This window comes from Hyaloscypha bicolor (genome assembly GCF_002865645.1).
Source record: "Hyaloscypha bicolor E unplaced genomic scaffold K444scaffold_15, whole genome shotgun sequence".
In the NCBI taxonomy this organism is placed as follows: domain Eukaryota; kingdom Fungi; phylum Ascomycota; class Leotiomycetes; order Helotiales; family Hyaloscyphaceae; genus Hyaloscypha; species Hyaloscypha bicolor.
This window is the reverse complement of record NW_020194517.1, coordinates 1,800,017-1,819,848: the sequence shown is the minus strand read 5'-3', so window position 1 is coordinate 1,819,848 and position 19,832 is coordinate 1,800,017. Positions and strand designations below refer to the sequence as shown.

Sequence of the window (19,832 nt, the reverse complement as noted above, 5' to 3'; positions counted from 1 at the left end):
CGACTCCGCCGCAATCCCATCTTTCACCGACAGCTGGTCGCCTTTTGCCGTCAGTGCGCTGCAGACCCTCTTACAATTCGATCTCGACAGGCATACGCCCGAATCCCCTTTATTCCTGCATGCACCCCTCCCAAAACTGATACGAGTTGCCTTGGCACCGCCGGGTTTTGAGCTCCTTCCAAAAGCATATTCACACACGACAGAAACTTCGCTATCGTTGCTGATGCGGCGCCGATGAGATTCTTCGTACCCCCATCGCAACTGCACCACGACCAAATTCACCATGTGTTTCGGCGCCCGGGAAGATGTTGAGGCCAAGAGGAGTCGGGAGATCGATGCGCTCATTCATCGGGATGAGAAGGTAATGCAGAAGGTCGTGAAACTCTTGCTATTGGGTATGCATCTCGGTCGCCAACGTCAATACCAAAGCACATATGGCTAATCGCGAGATACAGGAGCTGGAGAGAGTGGCAAATCTACGATACTGAAGCAAATGCGATTGATCTATACCAAGGATGGATTCTCAAAGAACGAGAAGGAGGAATGGCGGGTCATCATCTTCAACAACATTCTCGATGGCCTGCGGATGACGATCGATGCTATGGAGGACTTTCGCATCCCTTTCGAGTACGAACACACCGCAGTGCGTACAATCTCCTTCTCCCCCAAGTCATCCGGCAGATGCGCCGAGCTTATGCTAACGTTCACAATCGCAGGCCCATCTCCCAGTCATCATGCAAGAAAAGGACCTTCGGCCGTACGAACCGGTCCCCGTCGAATATCTACGAGCTTTTAGGGACATGTGGAAGGATCCTGGAATCCAAAAGGCGATTGAGAGAGGCAACGAATTCGCACTACATGATAATTTGAGCTAGTAGGGATTCCACCACCTGCAAGTAATTGTGACAGAGCTAACGAGTCGAGCAGCTTCTTCGGTGATCTCGACCGATTGTTTAGCAAAGAGTTCGTTCCTACCGACCAAGATGTTCTTCGAGCACGCCTCCGTACCACTGGCATAACTGAAACCGTTTTCGATTTGGGATCTTTACAATATCGGATGTTTGATGTTGGTGGACAACGATCGGAGAGAAAGAAGTGGATTCACTGTTTCGAGAATGTCAACGCTTTGATGTTCTTGGTAGCAATCAGTGGATACGATCAATGTTTGGCAGAGGATAAAGATGGCGTAAGTAGAGCGATTGAAAATGGTAGATAAATGCTGACCCTCTGCAGAATCAAATGCAGGAAGCTCTGATGTTATGGGAGTCGATTGCCAATTCCCATTGGTTCAAAAATTCGGCTCTGATCCTTTTCCTGAATAAGATGGACATATTCAAGGTCAAGATCAAGCAAAGCCCAATCACCAAATTCGGCTTCTCCGATTTCCATGGCGATACCGGCAGCGCTGAACAAACAAGCAAATACTTTATGGACAAGTTCGTGGCTCTGAATCGAAGTCCGGGCCGGGAAGTCTACTCGCATTTCACCAATGCCACGGATACCGATCTTCTGAAAGTCACCATGTCCTCGGTCCAAGACATGATCATCCAACGAAATCTCCAGAAACTGATCCTCTAATCGACCTTCCGATGTTACGAAGATACCAGCCTTACGGATTGAATCGAAGAACGGATCAGATCTGCCAGCTCGCCTTTTGTATGTCACGCACAAATATAACGACGTCGACGACTCAGATACCCCCCATGCCCCGAATACACCTCCATCCAACACAACGCACAATTGTCACAAATCCCCTTTCCTTTTCCTGTACATCAAAATCAATCACGAAGCATATTTGATTCTCGGAGCGCTTTTGCGTCCATCTGCTGCGGGCGTACGACAAAGCGCGGTCGCCAGCAAGCAAGCGCAGTTCTGGCATTTGGGTTCTTTCCTTTTCCTTTTCTCGTTCATGAACCGCCCTACCATACGGTACATACGGGCCTTACTAATTGCACTTGCATGGGGATGGTAATTTGCTTTGGCTGGCAAGTGTTCTTAGAGGAATGAATGAGCGCATTCAGCAGACTTACTGCTAGTGATGCGAACGTCGTGTTGATAGATGAATCCGAAATGAATCCAAATCAGAAATGTAAAAAATTCATTAAAAGAAACCAATGGCATTGGATGCAAACGTTTTGAGACCTTTCATTCCTTGTAAATTTACATGGAAGAATGCACGCTCGGCCTTCGTCTGCATTGCCGTTGTATGCCGCTTGACTCAGTACCTCCGTACTTTCTGCATCCTTCTAGAAAATCTGGAATGTGGATCATCGTCATCTGGTCTCCACATTCCTCCCCACAACACCTGACTCATTCCTTCGATCCATCCAACCAAGGTCCAGCGCCTGCCTTTGGACCGGTACTCCGTGTCTCCTTCATCCCCATCGTGGTGTTGAAGTTCGATGAAAGAAAGGCAGAGCGCACGGATGATGGTGATGACGACGCTGGTGCTGTTGATGATGCAACCGTGGGGGTTTCCCTAACCTCGCTCGGTCGCACAGCCCGAATGCCTCGCGGTGGACAGCGATCGCTGGGTTGGATGAAGTTAGGTTAGGTTGCATGCCGAACTCCATTCCCAATGTGACACTGTGTCCCATGCATGCAAATCATGCTATGTTCCCTCTCGCTTCCAAACCCCGATCCGACCTAGCAAGGAACAATGGCATTTTGGAGGACTCGGGCCTGGACCTCTTCTTTGCCATCTGTTTTTTCCTTCTTTTCTTTCCTTATTGCGGCATCTTATCGTGCGTGCTTTTTCCGGGGAATGCTGGACCTTCCCCGTTCGAGCGTCATTTGCAGCCCGTCTCGTCTCGTCCCGTTCCGGCTTGCCCTCCGGGGGAAAAGCAATGTGTGGAAGGGAAGTGATGCAATCAGGACTGCCGTATGCCCGAATGCCGAGTTTGAGGAGCCCGACTGGGAAAGGAGAGGGTGCTTTGACCGCGACGAGCTGAGATGGGAGATTGAGTGAGGATTGGTGGCGGTTTGTGGCTGTGGGGATTGGTGATGTGGTTCCCCGGGCACGGACGGGCTTTTCATTGCGTGGGTGGGGAGGGGGCCTGGTTTCTGGGTGCGGACACCGGGGGGGAGCTTTGCGGATGTGGTCTTGGAAGAGACCGGGAAAGGGCAGGGGAAGGGGAGGTGGATGGAGAGAGATAGACCTTGCTTATAGAGAAGAGCAGCTCTTGCACCTCGAGGGAATTTTTGAAGAGATGTGAATTGAAGAATTGGGTAGAAGATGTTGCTTGTTTGAGAGAAGTTTGATATAATTGTGGTTTGAATTATGTTATGAAGGGAAGTGACAGGAGTTGATTCGAGGATGAAATGCGTGGTCTTTATTTCGGTGAGGAGTGGAGAGGAGAGGTTGGCGGCTAAAATGGTTCGCTAAAGCCCCTTTATGATTGTTGACGTCTTGGAATTGAGGATGGATGAGAATGGGACTTGAGATGAGAGGAAACTGCAATTCTCAAGGGGTCGGAGATGGAAGAGAAGAATGATTGAGATGATTGGATCTGTTTATATTAAATTGCATTGAATAAGGTTCGTGTGGAAGTTTTTTTAGCATAAGGAGAGCATATACTAAACTATAACAGGGATAGCTTAAATAAGCGAGGACATGTCAAGCAATACGATGGTAGCTCACCTCCGGAAGCGATAGTAGGGATTAGCTAAATAAACGAGCATATGCAGAGCTTAATAGTAAGGGATAAGCTTAAGCGATAGTAGGGAACAACTAAAACCCCCTCCAAGGGAGGAAGCGTTAGTTGGAACGGTGATATTTCCCCCCTGGAAACATGAATAGCTAGAATTATGGCTCATAGATTTGTAAACTTATAATAATAATGAGTTGCTAAAGTAGATGTATATTCGGAAGCTCAGAGAGTGCGGGCTCGTGTAGCAATGGTGCTCCTCCTTGAAATACCTTACAAAAATAACCAAAACGAGCATTCTAGCTTTCCACCTCAAGCATGCTGAGCATCTCAAATAGCCCAATCCATTCTAACAGCAAAGCATAACTCGGGGGTTGCGCATGACTTAAGTGTTGTTGCCATTCATCTCCTTAAGCCAAGCTGAATTGCATCTATCTTATCAATGTCCTAGAGTGAATCCGGACGGTGTCGATTTCATGACGCGAATCACCCGGTTATCTCAATTTCTACAAGGCTATCGCAATCTTTAAATTTTGCTTCAACATTTTTCTCATAGTCTCGCGCACTCCCCAATAAATTCTGCTGCTAATCCACTTCCTCCATCTTAAAACAACAATCGCAACTCCGTGCACAACATTGCGACACCTTGCAAGTTCCTTCCAGAACTTGTGTTCGGTGTTGATCAAGGTTGATTGCAGAGCCTTCGGTTCTTTTACGCCACACCGTTTTCGCTTTTGCGCTTCTTTCCCCGCGATTCTTGATCGATATCTTGCGATTTCTTCCTGAACAAACGTCTCATCACCCAGAAACTTCCTCTCGTAGCATAGCGATGCCTCCCAGAAATAAAAGCAATGGTTGGTCCCGCAAAACCAAGAAGAAGTCGGCCGCGCCAGGCCCAGATGTTGTCGAGCCAGGTCATGATCCCAACCTGCTGATGGCTTCACTTTCAGTTGGCTGACATTTGTTCAACAGTTGGCAAATCCCTCGCCGGTTTCCCTCCCGAACTCCGCCGCATGATCGGAGAGCACTTCGATGGCGACCCGGTCTCTTCTATTTGCCTGGGTCTCACTTGCAAGGCTTTCATGGAAGTACACAAGGAGTTTCACCATGGCCCCGTCCCCCTCAAGAGTAATACTTTCATGGCCGATGGTCGAGAGCGTACATTGATCCATTCGCTTGCCAACTGGTTCCCGAGAGATGTGGCTTATAACTGGGAAACTGGACGTTACGCCAAGCTTTCGGTACTGCAGGAGCAAGGGGGAAGATACAAGAGGGCCATGGAAGTAGATGAAAAGGGATTTGTGCAGGCGGCAGAACGAGACATGGAGAGAATAGCAGAAAGAAAGCGACCGCCGCCGATATGGATCGCCTTTGGAGGACGACGATTGGAGTCTCTTTTCAGCAATCTCCGACATGTTCTTCAACAACTCTTTCTATGAGCCTTCGAACAGCAATAGCAGTGGAACAGTAAGTTTGGGAGTAGAAGCCATTTTGTAACTCGAATTGAACAACTACTGACTTGACATTTGCATAGACTGAGCACTCGAGAGGCTGGCACCTCAAAGAGCGTGAGCGTCGTCAGATTGCACCTTCCAAAGCATCTTCAACCTTGAGAGACAATGTAGGAAATGCCATTACCATTATGGACGACGATACACCCGAAGATCCCTTTGCTGAGGAGACAGACAATCATTCTGAGGCCGACTCTGGAGACATTTAACATGCTAATTTCGACTCCGAACGTCTACCTAGTAAGTTTATTGTTTCAACTCCCTTCTAGTACATTGAAAAGCTAACAATCTATAGATGAAGCTATCGCCGCACTACCGTAAACTGCGGGTGGTGTGATCTATACCATTCCCACTGGACAGTCCCGTTCAGGAACAATGGAGTTGGGTTGGGTAGTGATAAAGGGGTGACCACAAAGCCCGGGAGAGGTTATCGTGATGAATGCAATGGTTTTATATTCCGAGTAGTTGAGCTCGAGAACAAAGTATCCAGAAAAATATCTCAAGTGCAGCTGTATCTCAGGCTATCTTCTTTGACTCGGCTATGATGATTATGCTCGGAAGCCGTTTTCAGGACAACAAAGAAACCTTGACCATATAATGGCCTTATGTCATTCCCTACATGCTCGTGTAAGCTAAGGCTCAAATTAATGGATTTTAATCTATATCAAATACATCAAACATGCCTCCCAAGGCCGCCTTTATGCCCGGGGGTGGTCCGCCACTACCGCAAAATATACGTGTTGGGGTTCACCCCAATGAAGCAGTTATTATATGGCAAAATCAAACCGTTGGGAATCCTGGTTTCCCGCGAGTAACTGCGGTTGAGCAGTCAGACATATTCACGTACCCTACTCAGGCCATCGTCATTGCCACGGATGTTGGCATGAACCGCAGAAACGAATATCCTCCAACCAAGTTCCACTTACTTGCTGGTCCGAACCTGGGAATCTGGAACAGAGCTTGCAACTATAAGTCGAGACTCAATACTGCAACAGGGATAATAATACGCTCTTCACTACTCGAGAGAAACGGCGTTACATCGGCGGTTAGGGCACCGGGTAAGTCTTCCCATTTCTAGCTCTCATAGCCTATTTTCTTCACTCGAAGACAAGCTGTAGTACAATTTCGTGTTGCCGACCCATAACACTGCGCCCGCATCTCCGAAACTTGAATGAAACACTGATAAAAAATTAGCTTTCCGAACTACGAGTCACAACTGGATTATCATGGTCAATGTGCCAACATTTGTGAACGGCCCGGCAGACCCTGTGACTGGATTTAGAGGAAACGGAGGCCAGCTCTATCAATGCTACATCCGCGCCTTTGAGGCTGCGAGGGAAAATGCGAATTACAACGTACCAGCGTCGGTCAGAGGCAACCTTCCACCAGTCGTAACTGCGGGCGGGGGATTGAACGCCGCCGCTTTACCGAGATCAATCGCCTTCAGCTTCATGGGCCCTTCACACGGTTGGGACGTGCAAGAGGCTGGCAATATCGCCATGAAGGCCATCAGAGACTCGTTCTGGACTCAACCGCCTGGCGTACCGCTTGCTGCTGGGCTAAGTCTCCCCGCTATCAACTTCAATCGTTTACGTTTCAACACTGTCTCTATTTGTGGAACATTTGTCGTGGGCGATAATCCTGACACCCCCTTACATCGTGCTCAAAAGAGAGCCCTCAGAGCCGCTTTCCGGTAAGTGTTCTTCTCTTCTTCAAAACGTGCCGCTGTTTCTTCCTTGACGCATTAAGTTGGGGGAAAACATCAACTCGAAGTCGAACTGGCTGACTTTGTCCTTAGCTGGCAGTTCCAAGGTCAAGCACGGCCGGCAGTTGCAATTCCTCCGCCTCCTCCTCTCCCGCCTCTACCACCACCCCCACCGCCAGTTGGCCCTCTTGCTAAGGTGACAAGATCGGGAAGAGGTTATTGATCCAGCAAAATTCCTGAGTTAGAATGGTTGAGGGCAAATCGACGCATGTTTGTTTTTGCTATACGAATGCTTTATAGTTCTCCTGAGCTCGGTGGAAAGTACTACTGGTTTTGAATTGGCATTATAGAAAGGAATTTCCTTCTCAAGTCATTTTCTTTCCAAGAAATAGTTACTATATAATTGAATAATTGATGAATTTTGATGTTGCAATCTGAGAAGAATGTGAGAAGTATGTTCACCTGAAAGTCCTGGTGGCGTTTGTCTCACATATCCGTTTGCACCACGCGTTTGCACTTTTCACTTTATTTGGCTTTGATTCCTCCCCTCTCCCCATTCTTGTTTCTTTGTAACACGGTCTCATTCTTTACCGCTTATCACGAGTTTTCCCCCGTGACAGTTCCTCTCGAAGTCTTTATCCTATGTAGGTTGTGTCCTTTATCAAGGAGTCTGAAAGCAGCGCTTTTCTATCGGTGACAAAGAACCTTTCAAGGATATCACAAGCTACAAGGCTACTCAACTCCCGGTCGAAGAGTTAAAGTCCCTCCCGACCCCAAGATCAATATTCAAAAATAATTCTCACAAGAATATCACATCTTCGTTACAATGGCAGGGGTCGTTCAAATTCAAGGTCCACCAGATCCTTCTCTGCCTCAAGGAAACCAAGATCCTGATCCAGGATTGCCTCCAATCCTAAGTTTCGTGCCGGGTATCCCTCCTTATCAACCTGGAACCCCCACTATTAAGTTTCTGGTAGGGAACATTTACAGGTATAAAGCCAACCTTACTCCGAATAATGTATCCAACGTAATCGTGGTTCCAACAAGGCCTGAAATGGACCGCTGTACCTACGGGTCGTTCGCAAAGAAAATCCACGGAATTGCAGGAAATACTCTCAAGATACACAACGACCATGCGCATTTTAGAGGCGACAACCCTCGTGTTTCTGTGTTGCAGCAACCAAATACGGCCTGTAAATCCCCAGGTAAGATTCTCTTCCTCTTCTGTGGGGCCAGGACGAATGAGATGATATTGTGGCTTCGCGGTTCAAGAACTCCAAGTTGTGATAGCTAATAGCCATGTTTAGTTCAGGCTCCTAACCATTCGTGGGTCGTGATGGTCAACGCTCCTACACGCTATAGAGATGGTGCCGTCCGTGGCCGGTACACAGGGAACGGTGAGGACTTGCGAGCCTCTCTTGACAACTCCCTGGCACAACTGTTACTTCCTCCCCACCACAACATACCACCTGCTGTGTTGACCAACAACCTCCCTCCAGAGATCATCACCATCATGAATGCATCGCCTCCGGCCGGTGGATACGACATCTCTATTCCGTACTTTGGACACTTGGGATACTGGATACACGACCGTTTCTCTACGATATTGATGGAGTTCATTCATCATTCGTTTTTCGACCCCAATACTCCTGCCGCCACTCGAGCGGCCAATTGCGCAGCTGTCAATTCCATCGCCATTATCATCAACAGGACTCCAAAAGCCGCTATACGTCCTGCTACGAGAGCAATGAAAGCCGCGTGGACGTAAGTGCTCGTTATTCTATTGTGCCAGTAGATGTGAAAGCAATGTATGGACTATGCTAAAACATATTAGGGCGGTTTGGCCTACCGGCTCACCACCGCTCCCACCCCCACCAGCTGGTGGTGGTGGTGGCGGCGGCGGCGGAGGGGGAGGGGGAGGGGGAGGCGGTGGAGGAGGCGGCGGAGGTGGAGGAGGTGGTGGAGGAGGTGGAGATGGTGGAGGTGGTAACGGCGGCCCTGGAACTGGACTAGGAGGGCAAGGAGGCCCAGGTACTGCTGGAGGATCCCCTGGCTCAGACTCTATGCCGCCTCCTGGAAATACCAACACAGCATTCGGAAGATCTCCAGCAGTGAAGGGAAGAACTGGAGGATCTCGTCGAAGTGGTGGGAGCGCTGAAAACGGACAATCCAGACTCATGGGAAATGTTGGTAAGCCTGGACAAGGAAAGGTTGCGAAGAAGAATGCAAGTAAAGCACGACGTGGAGGTTCGAGGGCTTGATTTCATTAGATTTTCATAGACGCGTCCAGTAGAGTCGGTCCAAGGATGGGGGTGGTATGGGGTATCAATAATGTTTGCTTTTCGTCGCAGTCATCCTTTAGCTTTCTCACAAGATTTTCTTAATACAAAACTGATTGTTTTCGCGGCATCAAGTTGAAGGACCTGGAGCAAGGGCTTCGGTTTTACATGTGCTTATAAATTGAGTTTATTTTACCACCGGATATGCTGCTCAGCTTGCCTAGATCGAATTCTGCTCTCAAGAAGGGGTTAAACTTTTGAAGTGTTGGTGGAGATCAGGGCCTAGGGGCTCGCTTAATTTTCTCAAAACGAGCAATCATCTGAACTCTATCCCTGAGTCTCGAAACTGCCCTGATTCAAGTTAAGAGACTTGAAATTCTGGACGGCCAGTATGCGGAAGTGATAGCACTCCGTCAAGCTGCGGCGCAATGCCGGCGATCGATCAACGAATTTTAGGAGAAAACGAAGAAGTACCAGGCTTCTCTAACAAATACTGGTTCAGGTTCAAAGATTAAAAATGGGCGGATGAAGATCAAGTGGGCTGTTTGCAAGAAAGATGATTTGGCTAAGTTTAAGGCGGACTTGGTTGGACATACGGAGTCCATCCAGCTTTTGCTTACGACTGTGCAGATGTGAGCTACCCTATCCAGATATCTGGTGGTTGAATTGACGAGACAAAATTTAGGAGCAATGCAGATCTCCAAGATAAAAAGCAAGAACAGCAGCAGAAAAGTCTTGCTGGTAGAGTACAGGAGGGGTACTTCAACTGTATGCAGAGACTCATAGTTGTGGTTGATCAAGGGAAACAACTTCTTGATATGACTTGATCGGTGCTGTAAGTACCACCCAGTATCTTATCAATCAAAGGTTAATTTATGCTCTTGCAGTCGCACGAATGTCAAAGCCTTCCAAGTCGTTTTGCACCTCCAGCAAATGATCACAAGAATCCCCGGACAAGTTGACCGCCAACAGCCCGTCTACATGATAGATGCATTGGGCAAAGCAAGTCCTTTCCATCTTGAGTTTGTGCGCTCCGCAGAGGTAAAGGAGAGTCCTATGCGCTGGAGACTAGCTAATATTTTCAGGCATTGGTGGCTGTCTTAAAAGTCAACTTCAGAAAACACTGTCATGGCGAAGAAAAAATCGCGAGGAGGCGACTTTGCAATCCAGGATACCGTCACGAAAGGGCACATTGATTTGAATGCCAATTGGGATCTGTGTTTCTTTCCGGGGCAGCGCGTTTTCATGACTATTATTTTCAATCGAAATTTGGTTCGTAATGCAACGTGCCCAAAATGCAATACACTCAACCCTGCAACTGTGGCTTTTGACGAAGAGGGTGATATTGATTGGTAAGATTCCGACCTTATGTGTTAACCAAAGGCTTACTTACGGCCTTGTGTAGTCTACGTTGCGGGCTAACATATCGACGTTTCTTCGAACGCTCTGAAATTAAGAGCATCACTAGCACCGCTAAGGCCGCACACAGGATTGAAGAACTAAATGCAATAAAACCCAAGACATTTGGGCATCCCGAGGCAGCCCTTAAGCGAAAGAGAAACGAGGACGAAGTTGAGGATTTTCGACATGTAAGGCTCCGCGATCGACCGCTTGAATCCGATCGGAACAGTCCGGAAAGCCCACAAGGAAGAGGTTCTCTCAGGGTTGACAAGTAAATCAAGCTATCGGTTGACGATAGATTTGGCTACCTTGCAAGCTACTGTACTTATCCCTCCTCACAAACCATCAATTGATCAACATCCTCTTCCCCAATTATCTGGGTCGCCAGTCTCCCCCAAGTGAGGAAAACAGTAGTGAGAAGCGCAGGAGGTTAAATTCGTTTAAGTGTAGGCAATGTATTGAAAGTGACGTTACTACACGTCAGCTTAGAAGGGTTCAACTAGCCCCAACCGTCCAAAATAGCGCGCTATTTTGGGAAAATCGTAATTTAATAACCACATAATTGTTGGGAACATGGGAGGAGGATGACGTAAGCCTCACCACTAAAAGTAGAATTCCCCATAGATACAATACAATCATCTTTGAAAACTCAACACATTCCTCACAGTAAAAATTAGTAGGGAAATGCCGAAAATACTATATTATAAGTAATTTTAGCAATACCACGTAATCTTAAAGTAATATATAGCTATCAGGGGATTAAGAACACAATGAAATATTAGTGTTTAGTAGGAATTATACTTATTTTAAGATGCTAATTAAATATTACGGTTTTTTGGTTGGGCGGTTGGCCAGTGAACCCTTCTACCAATTTCTCAATTTCTGTATGTCAGCTGATTTGTCATATGGGTGTTACCTGACAAATCACGTTACTATGTATATATGTGCCCTCAAGTCCTTGACTTGGAGGGCCAACTGCTACTGTCAATAAATCTCCAACCAAACACAATGTCGTAATGCCCGTAAGAGAGTAAGATACAAAGGTCTAATAACTTCCCGCAAAAATTAATAGGCTAACAAGTGAAGTACTTCCCTTTAGATCGAGTTTGACCACAGAAATGGGATCGTTGCCTGGCACACCGACCAGAGCCGCTTAGATGCACAGAGCCTGAGCTGAATACAAAAAAAAGAGGTCGATCCCGAGAAAGAATAGCCGGACCTGCAGAATATGAGAGACCGACTAAACGTCCAGACTCTGTTCATTCTGAGTCCGGACCCAGATCCTGATCCTCATCAATCTCAGCAGGATTTGAATGTGAACCTAGCTCTGAGTGGTGATTTTGATTTGGCCTTCGGGGAACGACTTTACTAAATTATATGCGCATGCTATGAGCGGGGAGGCCTTCAACAAAAATGAATTTTTTCTTGAGTGCAATACGCTCTTTGAACAGTGTAATTTTCAAGAGTATCTATTCATCTTAATCACTTTGTGATCTGTGTTTAAAATAACAATGATCGTTCCATTTTGAGATTCAATTGAAATTTTCGCTTGCACCATTTGAACAAAGGCTATTTACGTCAGACTCGTCCTTTTTAAGGTTCACCCCGTTCTGGTAAGCTGCCGAGGAAAGGCGGCAGCATACAGCCAAATAAAGAAAAGATAGCCCTATCTATCTATAAAACTGATCCAGAACACGTATTTTACTTTCCTGGTTTCTCAACAACTCGTTTTAACAATTGTACTCGGAAAGATATACTGCAAAGAACGCCCAACACGTCGGAACGGTCTGTCATATGGATCAAGGCTGGAGATGGCGATTTTGCCGAATTGCCCTTAGACTCCTGCATGGATGTAAATCTGGGGAATAGATACGGGAGGAGAGCTGAAGAAACGCTATCTTAGCTCGGCTTCTTGCTGCACTGCCAAAACATCAGGGTATCCCTTGGCGTAGCACATCCGTATATGCGAGCTTAGTTCGCAAGAAAACAATTCGGGGAAGGAAAGGGTTGGGAAGAGCAAACATTCCGGTAGGGGAACAGATATACCGAAGCAAACTCAGTTGATGAAGACACTCATTGCATCTCTTCGGCCCGTTCTCAAGCGCTTCAGTGAAGTTGTTTGAATGAGCCGTTACATCATTCCGTACAAGCCCTACAACAAGGTTCTCAACAACCCCTCGAGGAAATTGCGTAAGTCGTTACTGCGCCTCGAGAATCAAGAAACCCAGAGGGAAACCAATGATCTTCCAGTTGTGAGCTGCACCGCGCTCCCAAGGTGTCGGTGTGCCGTATTTTTCACCAAACATCGTAATGCACTTCGCGTTGTATGTTGTAGGGAACGATCCTAGCTCCCAGGTTTTGTCGAGGAGGAACTTATCATAAGGTACCTGTTGTTCGGGTGAGTATTGTGTTCGATGGTACAACAGACTCAAAAACCTGGTCGGGTCATTCATCAGAGCTTCTGGGTTGACGTATGGCAGCAAGCAGACATTCCGGTAAGCTCGACGGCCTCGGCCTTAGGTTGCATTATAATCCGGGTTTGCTGCGACACGGAGTGCCTGAGCTTTCGGTAGAAACTCCTGAGAGACATACGCAGTCTCTGTGGACGATTATGTGAGTGTGTGTTGGACCAAGTTTTTTATTGTACCGTGAGTACCTGGAACATCACGACAACGCGAAGAGGCTCGCCCTAGAGCCTCCATCGAGGTCTAGTCCTTTAGTTCCCACACCATGGCGTCACAAGGGACCTTTGAATGAACTCAGGCGCCGCTGTACAATTTACCTTGATAGCCGTGAGCGCGGAGACGTCGAATCCTCATCCAGACCTGCGTTGGGGAAGTTTAAAACTCCATCAGTGGGATCGGAAGTCTATACATTCTAGATAAGCGAGGCGGCAAGCTGCGTTCGCTTTTGCTGCTGTGTTCAGTGTACCGATGCAAGATAGCTCGTTGTTGAGGTGGATCTCTTGAGGCCAATGCAAGCTCCCAGCAGCACGTGTCACAATGTACTCCCATCACCAATCAACCCCATTCCCAAGCTACATGGCCAATCTACAACTCCATCTCATCTTCCCGTGCCCATGGTACAGTATCAAGGTTGAGCTCGAACAATTTCCTGGATTCGCCATTGACCCACTCGAAGTCTCTCTAAAGCTTCCGAGTCGTCTGCACGGTTCAGCGGTGGGCCCGTACCTCTGCCGAGGCTTGGAGAACGCAACGCATTGCATTGAAATTCCTTTCAAGACAGAAGAAGAGTTTCTGTCCAAATACTCGATTGAAGCTTTTCCAGCTGGGCTGGGATATTGGGAGGCTGACCGCAGGCTGAAGTTCCTTTAAGGTTCGTTGCATGGGTGACGTCGGACCGCTTTTAGCGAGTCGGGGGATGTTGCAGATGCCTCTTTTTTTTTGTTTTTTTGGGGAGCGCATCACAATATCACGAATTCCCCTTCCACACAAAGTCGAGAAGCTGAAAAGTGAGATTATTTCACCGGCGCAAGATTCAATTTAGGATCGAAAGTGGCTTGCTCCTCATCTCAACTGATTATCATCATAATTACTACTTTGGTATATCGCTATCGCCCGAAAAAGAAAAAAGCAAAGTGCCGAAACCCCCTGAAAATTGAATCACTTTCATTTATGTCCCGTCCCTTGGCACACAGGCACGCGACACCCGCCCCTTTCCATCGGCCCACCAGCACCACCACAACACGCGATCGCACCACTACTCTACAAGACCAAGAAAGTAAGAGCAGTCAGAAGCCCCGCACCACCAAACGCCTTTAGCGCATTCCCAGAGTTAGCCTTCTTGGTCGCGCTGACGGTCGTCGTGGACCCCGTGGGGCTGGGGCTGTTCCCCCCTGTTGTCGTCGAAGCAGCAGAAGACGAGATCTTGCCGGCCTTGAAGAACGGACTCTCGGCCAGCACGCCCTCCGTCGTGCTGTTGTACGCGCCGTAGAACCAGATCTGGTACGTATCGTTGACGGTCAAGCCACTAGGCGGCTGCATCACGTATTTCAGGTCGGCGGTCGAGACGTCCGAGGCGATGGTCGTGGAGGAGACGGGCGTCATCAGGTCGGTGGCACCGGCGGCGGGAGGGACGACCAATGCGATTTTCGAGATCGTTTTCGCGTCTTGCGAGGAGTCAGTGATCCAGGTTATGGTTTGCGCGACGGAGAGGTCGATTGACGGCGTTCCGGTCACGCCGGTGATGTTGGGGAAGGTTATTTGGATTGCTGAACGGCGTTAGTAAGGGGTAAGAGGTATGGAAGGGTGTTCTCCTACCAGAGACCGAGGCTGCGAGAGCGACGAGAGGAACGAAGATTGAGGAACGCATCTTGATTATGGAGCAAGGATTATTAATTGAGAATAGAGGAAATAGCGAGTGTTGGTGAGAGGATGACGATTAGAAGTGAAGTGTTGACGAAGTTGAGCCTTGGGGATGTCCGACGAAAAGGAAAATAGAAAGGCAGATCGATGGGACCGTCGAATTTATGTGAAACCACTTTGGAGGCCCGAGTTCGCTGCCAGCTCCGGCGAGCTGCAGAATTGGGCTGACAGCCTTACGGCAATCTTAATTTTGATTGAGTGTTATTTTCGGATCCAAGACACGAGGACTGGCTGACTGGGACGGGTGAGCCTCAGCCTCCGGCTGAATCCCCTCAGTCCCGCAATTTTGCGGCTGTGCTGTTCGGCAAGGGCCTGCGGCCGCCAGCCCTAATCATTTTGACGGAGAACTTTGAGTTGATTGAAATTGATGTTATGAAGACATTGATTAGACGCAGAACCGTTTTTGACAAAAAGGAGTTCGTGGCAGACAGCTAATTTGAAGATATAGCAATCAGATCCACATCCTCGTATCCAGGCTGAAACCTCTCCACTGCCAACGCCGCGCGCTCTCGCCTAGCAGCCCGTACTCGTATGGCTGCTCAGCGCCATGCACGCAAGATGCCGCAGGTTCAAAACAATTGCTTTTCAGGCATCAAAGGCAAGGCACGCTAAGAAAACAACCAAAAACCCCACCTGTAATAGGCTAGGTGGGGACACCAAGCAGGCCAGCTTGGGCTTCCATCCTGAGCGGAGAGGGGCGCACGTCTCGGCGGTCTTACTAGCAGGTGAGGTGTGAGGTAAGGTCGGCGTAGTGCTGACTCAGGCTGGCTGCCGTTTTTATTACGTGTGGGGGTTAATGTAGCCACATTCAGGACCTACTGTAATTTCATCAAATTGGCGAAGGCCGACACAGCTGTAGGCTGCGAATTTGACAAAACCGGCCCAAATTGACCCAATTTCACTCAGTCAAAAAAGTCTACTACCTCTACCCGTTTATTCCCTCCACTAGTCGCCACTGGTTGTTCGTGAAAGCGGCTAGGCCGTACTAGCGACTGGGCCAAGTATTTCACATAGTAAATTTGAGCAAGAGGTACTTCAAGCTAGCTGCTCCTAGCTGGTCCGTGCCATGATTTAGCGAAGATCCCCAATTTTGGGGTGGCGTGGCACAGTTGCTAGTATGGACCAATCGCTTTCACGAACCACCAGTGGTACTGGTGGAAGGTACGAACGGGGAAAGGTCATTTCATCGAATATCAAGCAATGTCGCGCCAGCAAAACGTGCGTTACCGCGTCCCTTAATGCGAGCTTAGTAACTGTAAGTAATAGTAGGATAAAAATAATATTGTTACAATCGTCGTCTCTCTGCTATCCCATCCGGCTCCGTTGCAACCTTCAAAAGACAGTGGAGTAGGAGCGTAATTAAGGTTGCCATCGGCGGAGGAGCAAAAAGCACACTTTACGCGTGCGCACGCGACAATAATTGTGCTACAGTACCAATAAAGTCCAAATTGAAAATTGATCCCAAATTTTCACAGAATATTGGACAGCGCTACCCGTTCGTACCTCCCACCAGTTACCACTGGGGTTTCATGAGAGCGACTGGGCGGCTGAGCCACCCCCCAAATTGGTGTTCCTCGCTAAATTTGTAGCACAGACCAGCACAGACCAGCTGGCTAGAGGTACTGTACCTCCCATACAAATTTACTATGTGAAATACTTGGCCCAGTCGCTCTCATGAACCACCAGTGGTAACTGGTGGGAGGTACGAACGGGTATTTAAATTCAATAGGGGAGCGCAATTAAATTGTGCAGACATGTTTTTCGCGTTTCCCAAGAGGTTAGGAGGTCCCACTTAAAATGCTCCACAGGGCGCAGTGAAGCGTGGGGACAGGGAGTTAGAACATGGCTACATGGCCCCCAAAAGCTGGAACCGAGCCGGATGAGATAATCCATAAATTTCTTGGATTTTCTCTAAAGAGCTTGATATTTTGACTTGAAAATGAAAAATGCTGCGTAGCGAGATTAAGGACCACATTACTAGAGTGAAATCGACATCGCTCATATGACCAACGGTCCTCAAATGGGCTCACATCCAATTGCACCAAATTGGCGAAACGGACGGAGCCCTGGACTTGCGACTCAGATCAATTTTCCAATCGGCGCAGGGAGCGTTTATAAAGACCAGCTGATTTCTCCATGACTAATGATCTTATCAGATTGGTGTCGATTGTGCAGAGTTGAAGTTCTGTTAAGGTTAAGTTTGGGGGTTGTCGCGCAGGTTTAGCGTTCTTGGCGTCAACCTCATCGATTCACTTTTGCTTTTTCCCTTGTCAGTTCGAAACGATTACAAGATTTGAGCAACTGCAATTGGCTTCAAAGATGTGTGCATTTGGTATCATGGTACAAAAAAGGGGACTATTATGTGAATCTTCTGCGATCCATTCTGGTATCTCGTGATGCAAGCGCTGGCCGACACGGCAGAAAATCACAAGGTTTCAAGGAAATCAATCTCTGTGCCGATCAATCAGGACGCCGCAAAACGCCCCTGCTGAAAAGAGACCCCCAATTTCCGCCCGCGGCATCTGATCTCCTGCTCCCATCCATTCTTATCTCTTTGACGTGAATTTCGGCTGGAGAGGGGTTGAGAGATCTAGTATCTGTTCCGGCGCTGCCAGAAGTGTCTCCTGCGGGTCGTCGTGGTTCCATTGTATCCAGCCTCCTTGCTCGAGTGGCGGTCCTGTCGGTGCATTCTCGACGAGAAGCAAGTGAACAGCACGATGAAGGTCGCGAAGAACAGAATGACCATGGCCGCAAGAATCGTCCACATGCCGGTGCTGAACACGGCGTGGCTTCCGCTTCCATCGCCGTTGACGTGGCGCTTGATGATGCCGAAAAGCACGAAATCCGTCACCATGACCACGAGTGTAATGAGCCAGGCCACGGCGGCGACCATTGCTGCGAAGATCGCGCCGCAGACTCCAGAGCCGAGCGCGAGGAGGAACGCGATGAATGCGACGCCGCAGGCGATCGGGTGGAGGATCATGACACGCGTGAGCGCCTTCGAGGTATCGGTAGCGGCTGTCGTGAAAGTGGTCTGATCGATTTGGCTCATGATTTCCGCTGGGTTATAGCCAATATGCTTGGGGTAGCAGAAATCTTGATCGGTTCTGTTTGACAGGAGACTGTCAGCTATGCGCAAGTGTGAGTGTGGTGCAATGAGGACTTACTGGACGGGAGCCACATCGAGGATGCAGTGGCCAAAAGTTCCGAATGTGACGGAGGAGTTGCGGAGATCAGTCTTGTTGGTGAGCGTCACTTTCAGGATGGCGATGTCTCCCACAACAGGCGCCGAGATCGTGGTGATGAGGAGCAGAATCGCTGCTACGAAGAGCAGGAAGGTGCCGACATGATGGAAGATGCCCGTCTTCGCCATTTTGACCTGTGTTGTTGATCTGACTTGGATTTGTTTATTGGTAGTTTGTGTCTGGATGCGAGAGATGTCGACTACTTCAAAGTTGCTTTTGAGGGTGGGCAGGTGAACGGGGAAGCAGAATAGCAGTCGTGCAGAAGGGGTGTGGCCAGGTTTTATTTAAACGTTTCAAGTGGTGTGAAAAGGATCGTGTGTTGTTCCCGGATTGTCACAGCTGAATCGGCAGCCACAAAAGCAAGGAATGTGATCCCGTTTTGTTCCTGATTCGTCATTGGCGCCTTCAAGTCGTGTCGACCCCTGCAGTCGACCCCAGACTGAACGCTCGAGTGTCGTGGCTCAGCCCTGGCCGACGTTCGCCAACAAGCTTTTTGTTTCATTTTTGGGCCTCCTGCATCCTGAAGTGTTTATCCATCGAACCTGACACTTCGAGGGGTTTTTCTAATCAATTCAGTCGGCCTTTGCGCAAAGTGAAGTTGGTGATATTTTGGAAATGCTGCAAAGTGGACTGAGCCACAGTTTATCGTGCAAGATTTCAGCCCTTGACAGGATCATCAGGTGACGATCACCAGGGTTACCGAAGTTGGCAGGCAACTTTAATTCCTGGTGTCCCACAGTGACGTATGGCTTCTGTGGCTCAGCTCCCCGCTTGTTCTTCCATTGGAACGGGAATTGAAGAAAATCCCAGATTTGGATCATGAAAATGGAGCCTTCCTGCCTGCCTGCCGCGCAAGAGAAGTGCGGCGAGAGTATGGGGTGGCGATGACGGCACTGGCAGGGGCCCCTCTCTGTCCGATTAGACAACGGGTAAGATCTCTGTCGCAGCCTCGCAGCTTGCAGCACCCGTGTCGTCTCACGTTTTACCTGCCCCCCTTTTCACGCTTTTGCGCTAACACGGATGCTAACGACATGGATGACAAAGATGTCCTGGAGAGGTTGCTGGAGGTATTGAACCGGATTGATGGACGCTTGAAATCGATCGAGTCCAGTGTTGCGACGACCAAGGCAGCAGCCCCTGGTCAGGTCGAGGAGGGCACAGCTCTACCTCAGGGAGGGAACGGCCCACGAGTGCTCGCAGAGTCAGCTAACAGCGTCAAGGATGGACGTGACTTGGAAAGAGTTGCGTCTGCCGTCGAAGAAGACCCCGTCGCACACAATGCTTCGTCGCAAAAGGGGAAAGGGATAGAGAGACCAACCCAGCCAGAGACCGTCCTCAAGCCCAGCAGCAGTACAGAACCTAGCAAAGATGTCCAGACCCTAGATATCTCCCCCACAGCGCCTATATTTGTTCCTCAAGTGGAGCCACATGGAGAGAGCTCATCAAGTATCCAGACCCAGATCATCTCTCCTACAGCGCCCACTACCGACACAAGTCCTTAATCCGAGCAACATGGAGGAGGCTCGTCAACAGCTTCAGATATTGGAATCCATCCCCAAGACCAGACAGGCCGGGGTAATGATGGCCTGAACGATTATTATTTCAAAATGCCGGCCCAGGATTGGGTAGACCTCGCGAAAGATGAGTCTGGACAACCTC

General features: G+C 48.7%; 5 protein-coding genes across 5 annotated transcripts; 3 read left to right on the top strand and 2 right to left on the bottom strand.

The window, feature by feature from the left end:
- The first annotated feature begins 152 nt into the window (after positions 1-152).
- Positions 153-1,634, top strand: K444DRAFT_168838 (G protein alpha subunit). Its single transcript, XM_024870717.1, has 5 exons — positions 153-395; positions 456-643; positions 717-874; positions 928-1,186; positions 1,234-1,634. The coding sequence occupies exons 1-5, from the start codon at positions 284-286 to the stop codon at positions 1,576-1,578; spliced, it is 1,062 nt and encodes a 353-aa protein (XP_024743195.1). The 5' UTR covers positions 153-283; the 3' UTR covers positions 1,579-1,634.
- A 6,055-nt stretch (positions 1,635-7,689) lies between these two features.
- On the top strand, positions 7,690-9,124 carry K444DRAFT_624781 (uncharacterized protein; the record flags this gene model as incomplete). The annotated part of the gene is made up of 3 exons (XM_024882450.1): positions 7,690-8,068; positions 8,171-8,627; positions 8,698-9,124. 3 exons carry the CDS (start codon positions 7,690-7,692, stop codon positions 9,122-9,124), a joined length of 1,263 nt encoding a protein of 420 aa, XP_024743194.1.
- A 1,146-nt stretch (positions 9,125-10,270) lies between these two features.
- Positions 10,271-10,818, top strand: K444DRAFT_624780 (uncharacterized protein; the record flags this gene model as incomplete). The annotated part of the gene is made up of 2 exons (XM_024882449.1): positions 10,271-10,494; positions 10,548-10,818. The coding sequence occupies 2 exons, from the start codon at positions 10,271-10,273 to the stop codon at positions 10,816-10,818; spliced, it is 495 nt and encodes a 164-aa protein (XP_024743193.1).
- Positions 10,819-14,121: 3,303 nt separating this feature from the next.
- On the bottom strand, positions 14,122-15,323 carry K444DRAFT_607718 (uncharacterized protein). Its single transcript, XM_024879225.1, has 2 exons — positions 14,824-15,323; positions 14,122-14,774 (listed from the first exon to the last, which is right to left on the bottom strand). The coding sequence occupies exons 1-2, from the start codon at positions 14,873-14,875 to the stop codon at positions 14,269-14,271; spliced, it is 558 nt and encodes a 185-aa protein (XP_024743192.1). The 5' UTR covers positions 14,876-15,323; the 3' UTR covers positions 14,122-14,268.
- A 1,976-nt stretch (positions 15,324-17,299) lies between these two features.
- On the bottom strand, positions 17,300-18,785 carry K444DRAFT_607717 (pali-domain-containing protein). The gene is made up of 2 exons (XM_024879224.1): positions 18,096-18,785; positions 17,300-18,035 (listed from the first exon to the last, which is right to left on the bottom strand). The coding sequence occupies exons 1-2, from the start codon at positions 18,299-18,301 to the stop codon at positions 17,519-17,521; spliced, it is 723 nt and encodes a 240-aa protein (XP_024743191.1). The 5' UTR covers positions 18,302-18,785; the 3' UTR covers positions 17,300-17,518.
- Between the last annotated feature and the right edge of the window lie 1,047 nt (positions 18,786-19,832).

Excerpts from the sequence above, each read along its gene's own strand:
- K444DRAFT_168838 (XM_024870717.1), top strand. The coding sequence starts at position 284 with ATGTGTTTCGGCGCCCGGGAAGATGTTGAGGCCAAGAGGAGTCGGGAG. Across the intron at positions 396-455 it reads CGTGAAACTCTTGCTATTGG|GAGCTGGAGAGAGTGGCAAA; the intron begins GTATGCATCTCG and ends CGCGAGATACAG. Across the intron at positions 644-716 it reads TCGAGTACGAACACACCGCA|GCCCATCTCCCAGTCATCAT; the intron begins GTGCGTACAATC and ends TCACAATCGCAG.
- K444DRAFT_607718 (XM_024879225.1), bottom strand. The coding sequence starts at position 14,875 with ATGCGTTCCTCAATCTTCGTTCCTCTCGTCGCTCTCGCAGCCTCGGTC. Across the intron at positions 14,775-14,823 it reads TCTCGCAGCCTCGGTCTCTG|CAATCCAAATAACCTTCCCC; the intron begins GTAGGAGAACAC and ends AACGCCGTTCAG.
- K444DRAFT_607717 (XM_024879224.1), bottom strand. The coding sequence starts at position 18,301 with ATGGCGAAGACGGGCATCTTCCATCATGTCGGCACCTTCCTGCTCTTC. Across the intron at positions 18,036-18,095 it reads CTCGATGTGGCTCCCGTCCA|AACCGATCAAGATTTCTGCT; the intron begins GTAAGTCCTCAT and ends CCTGTCAAACAG.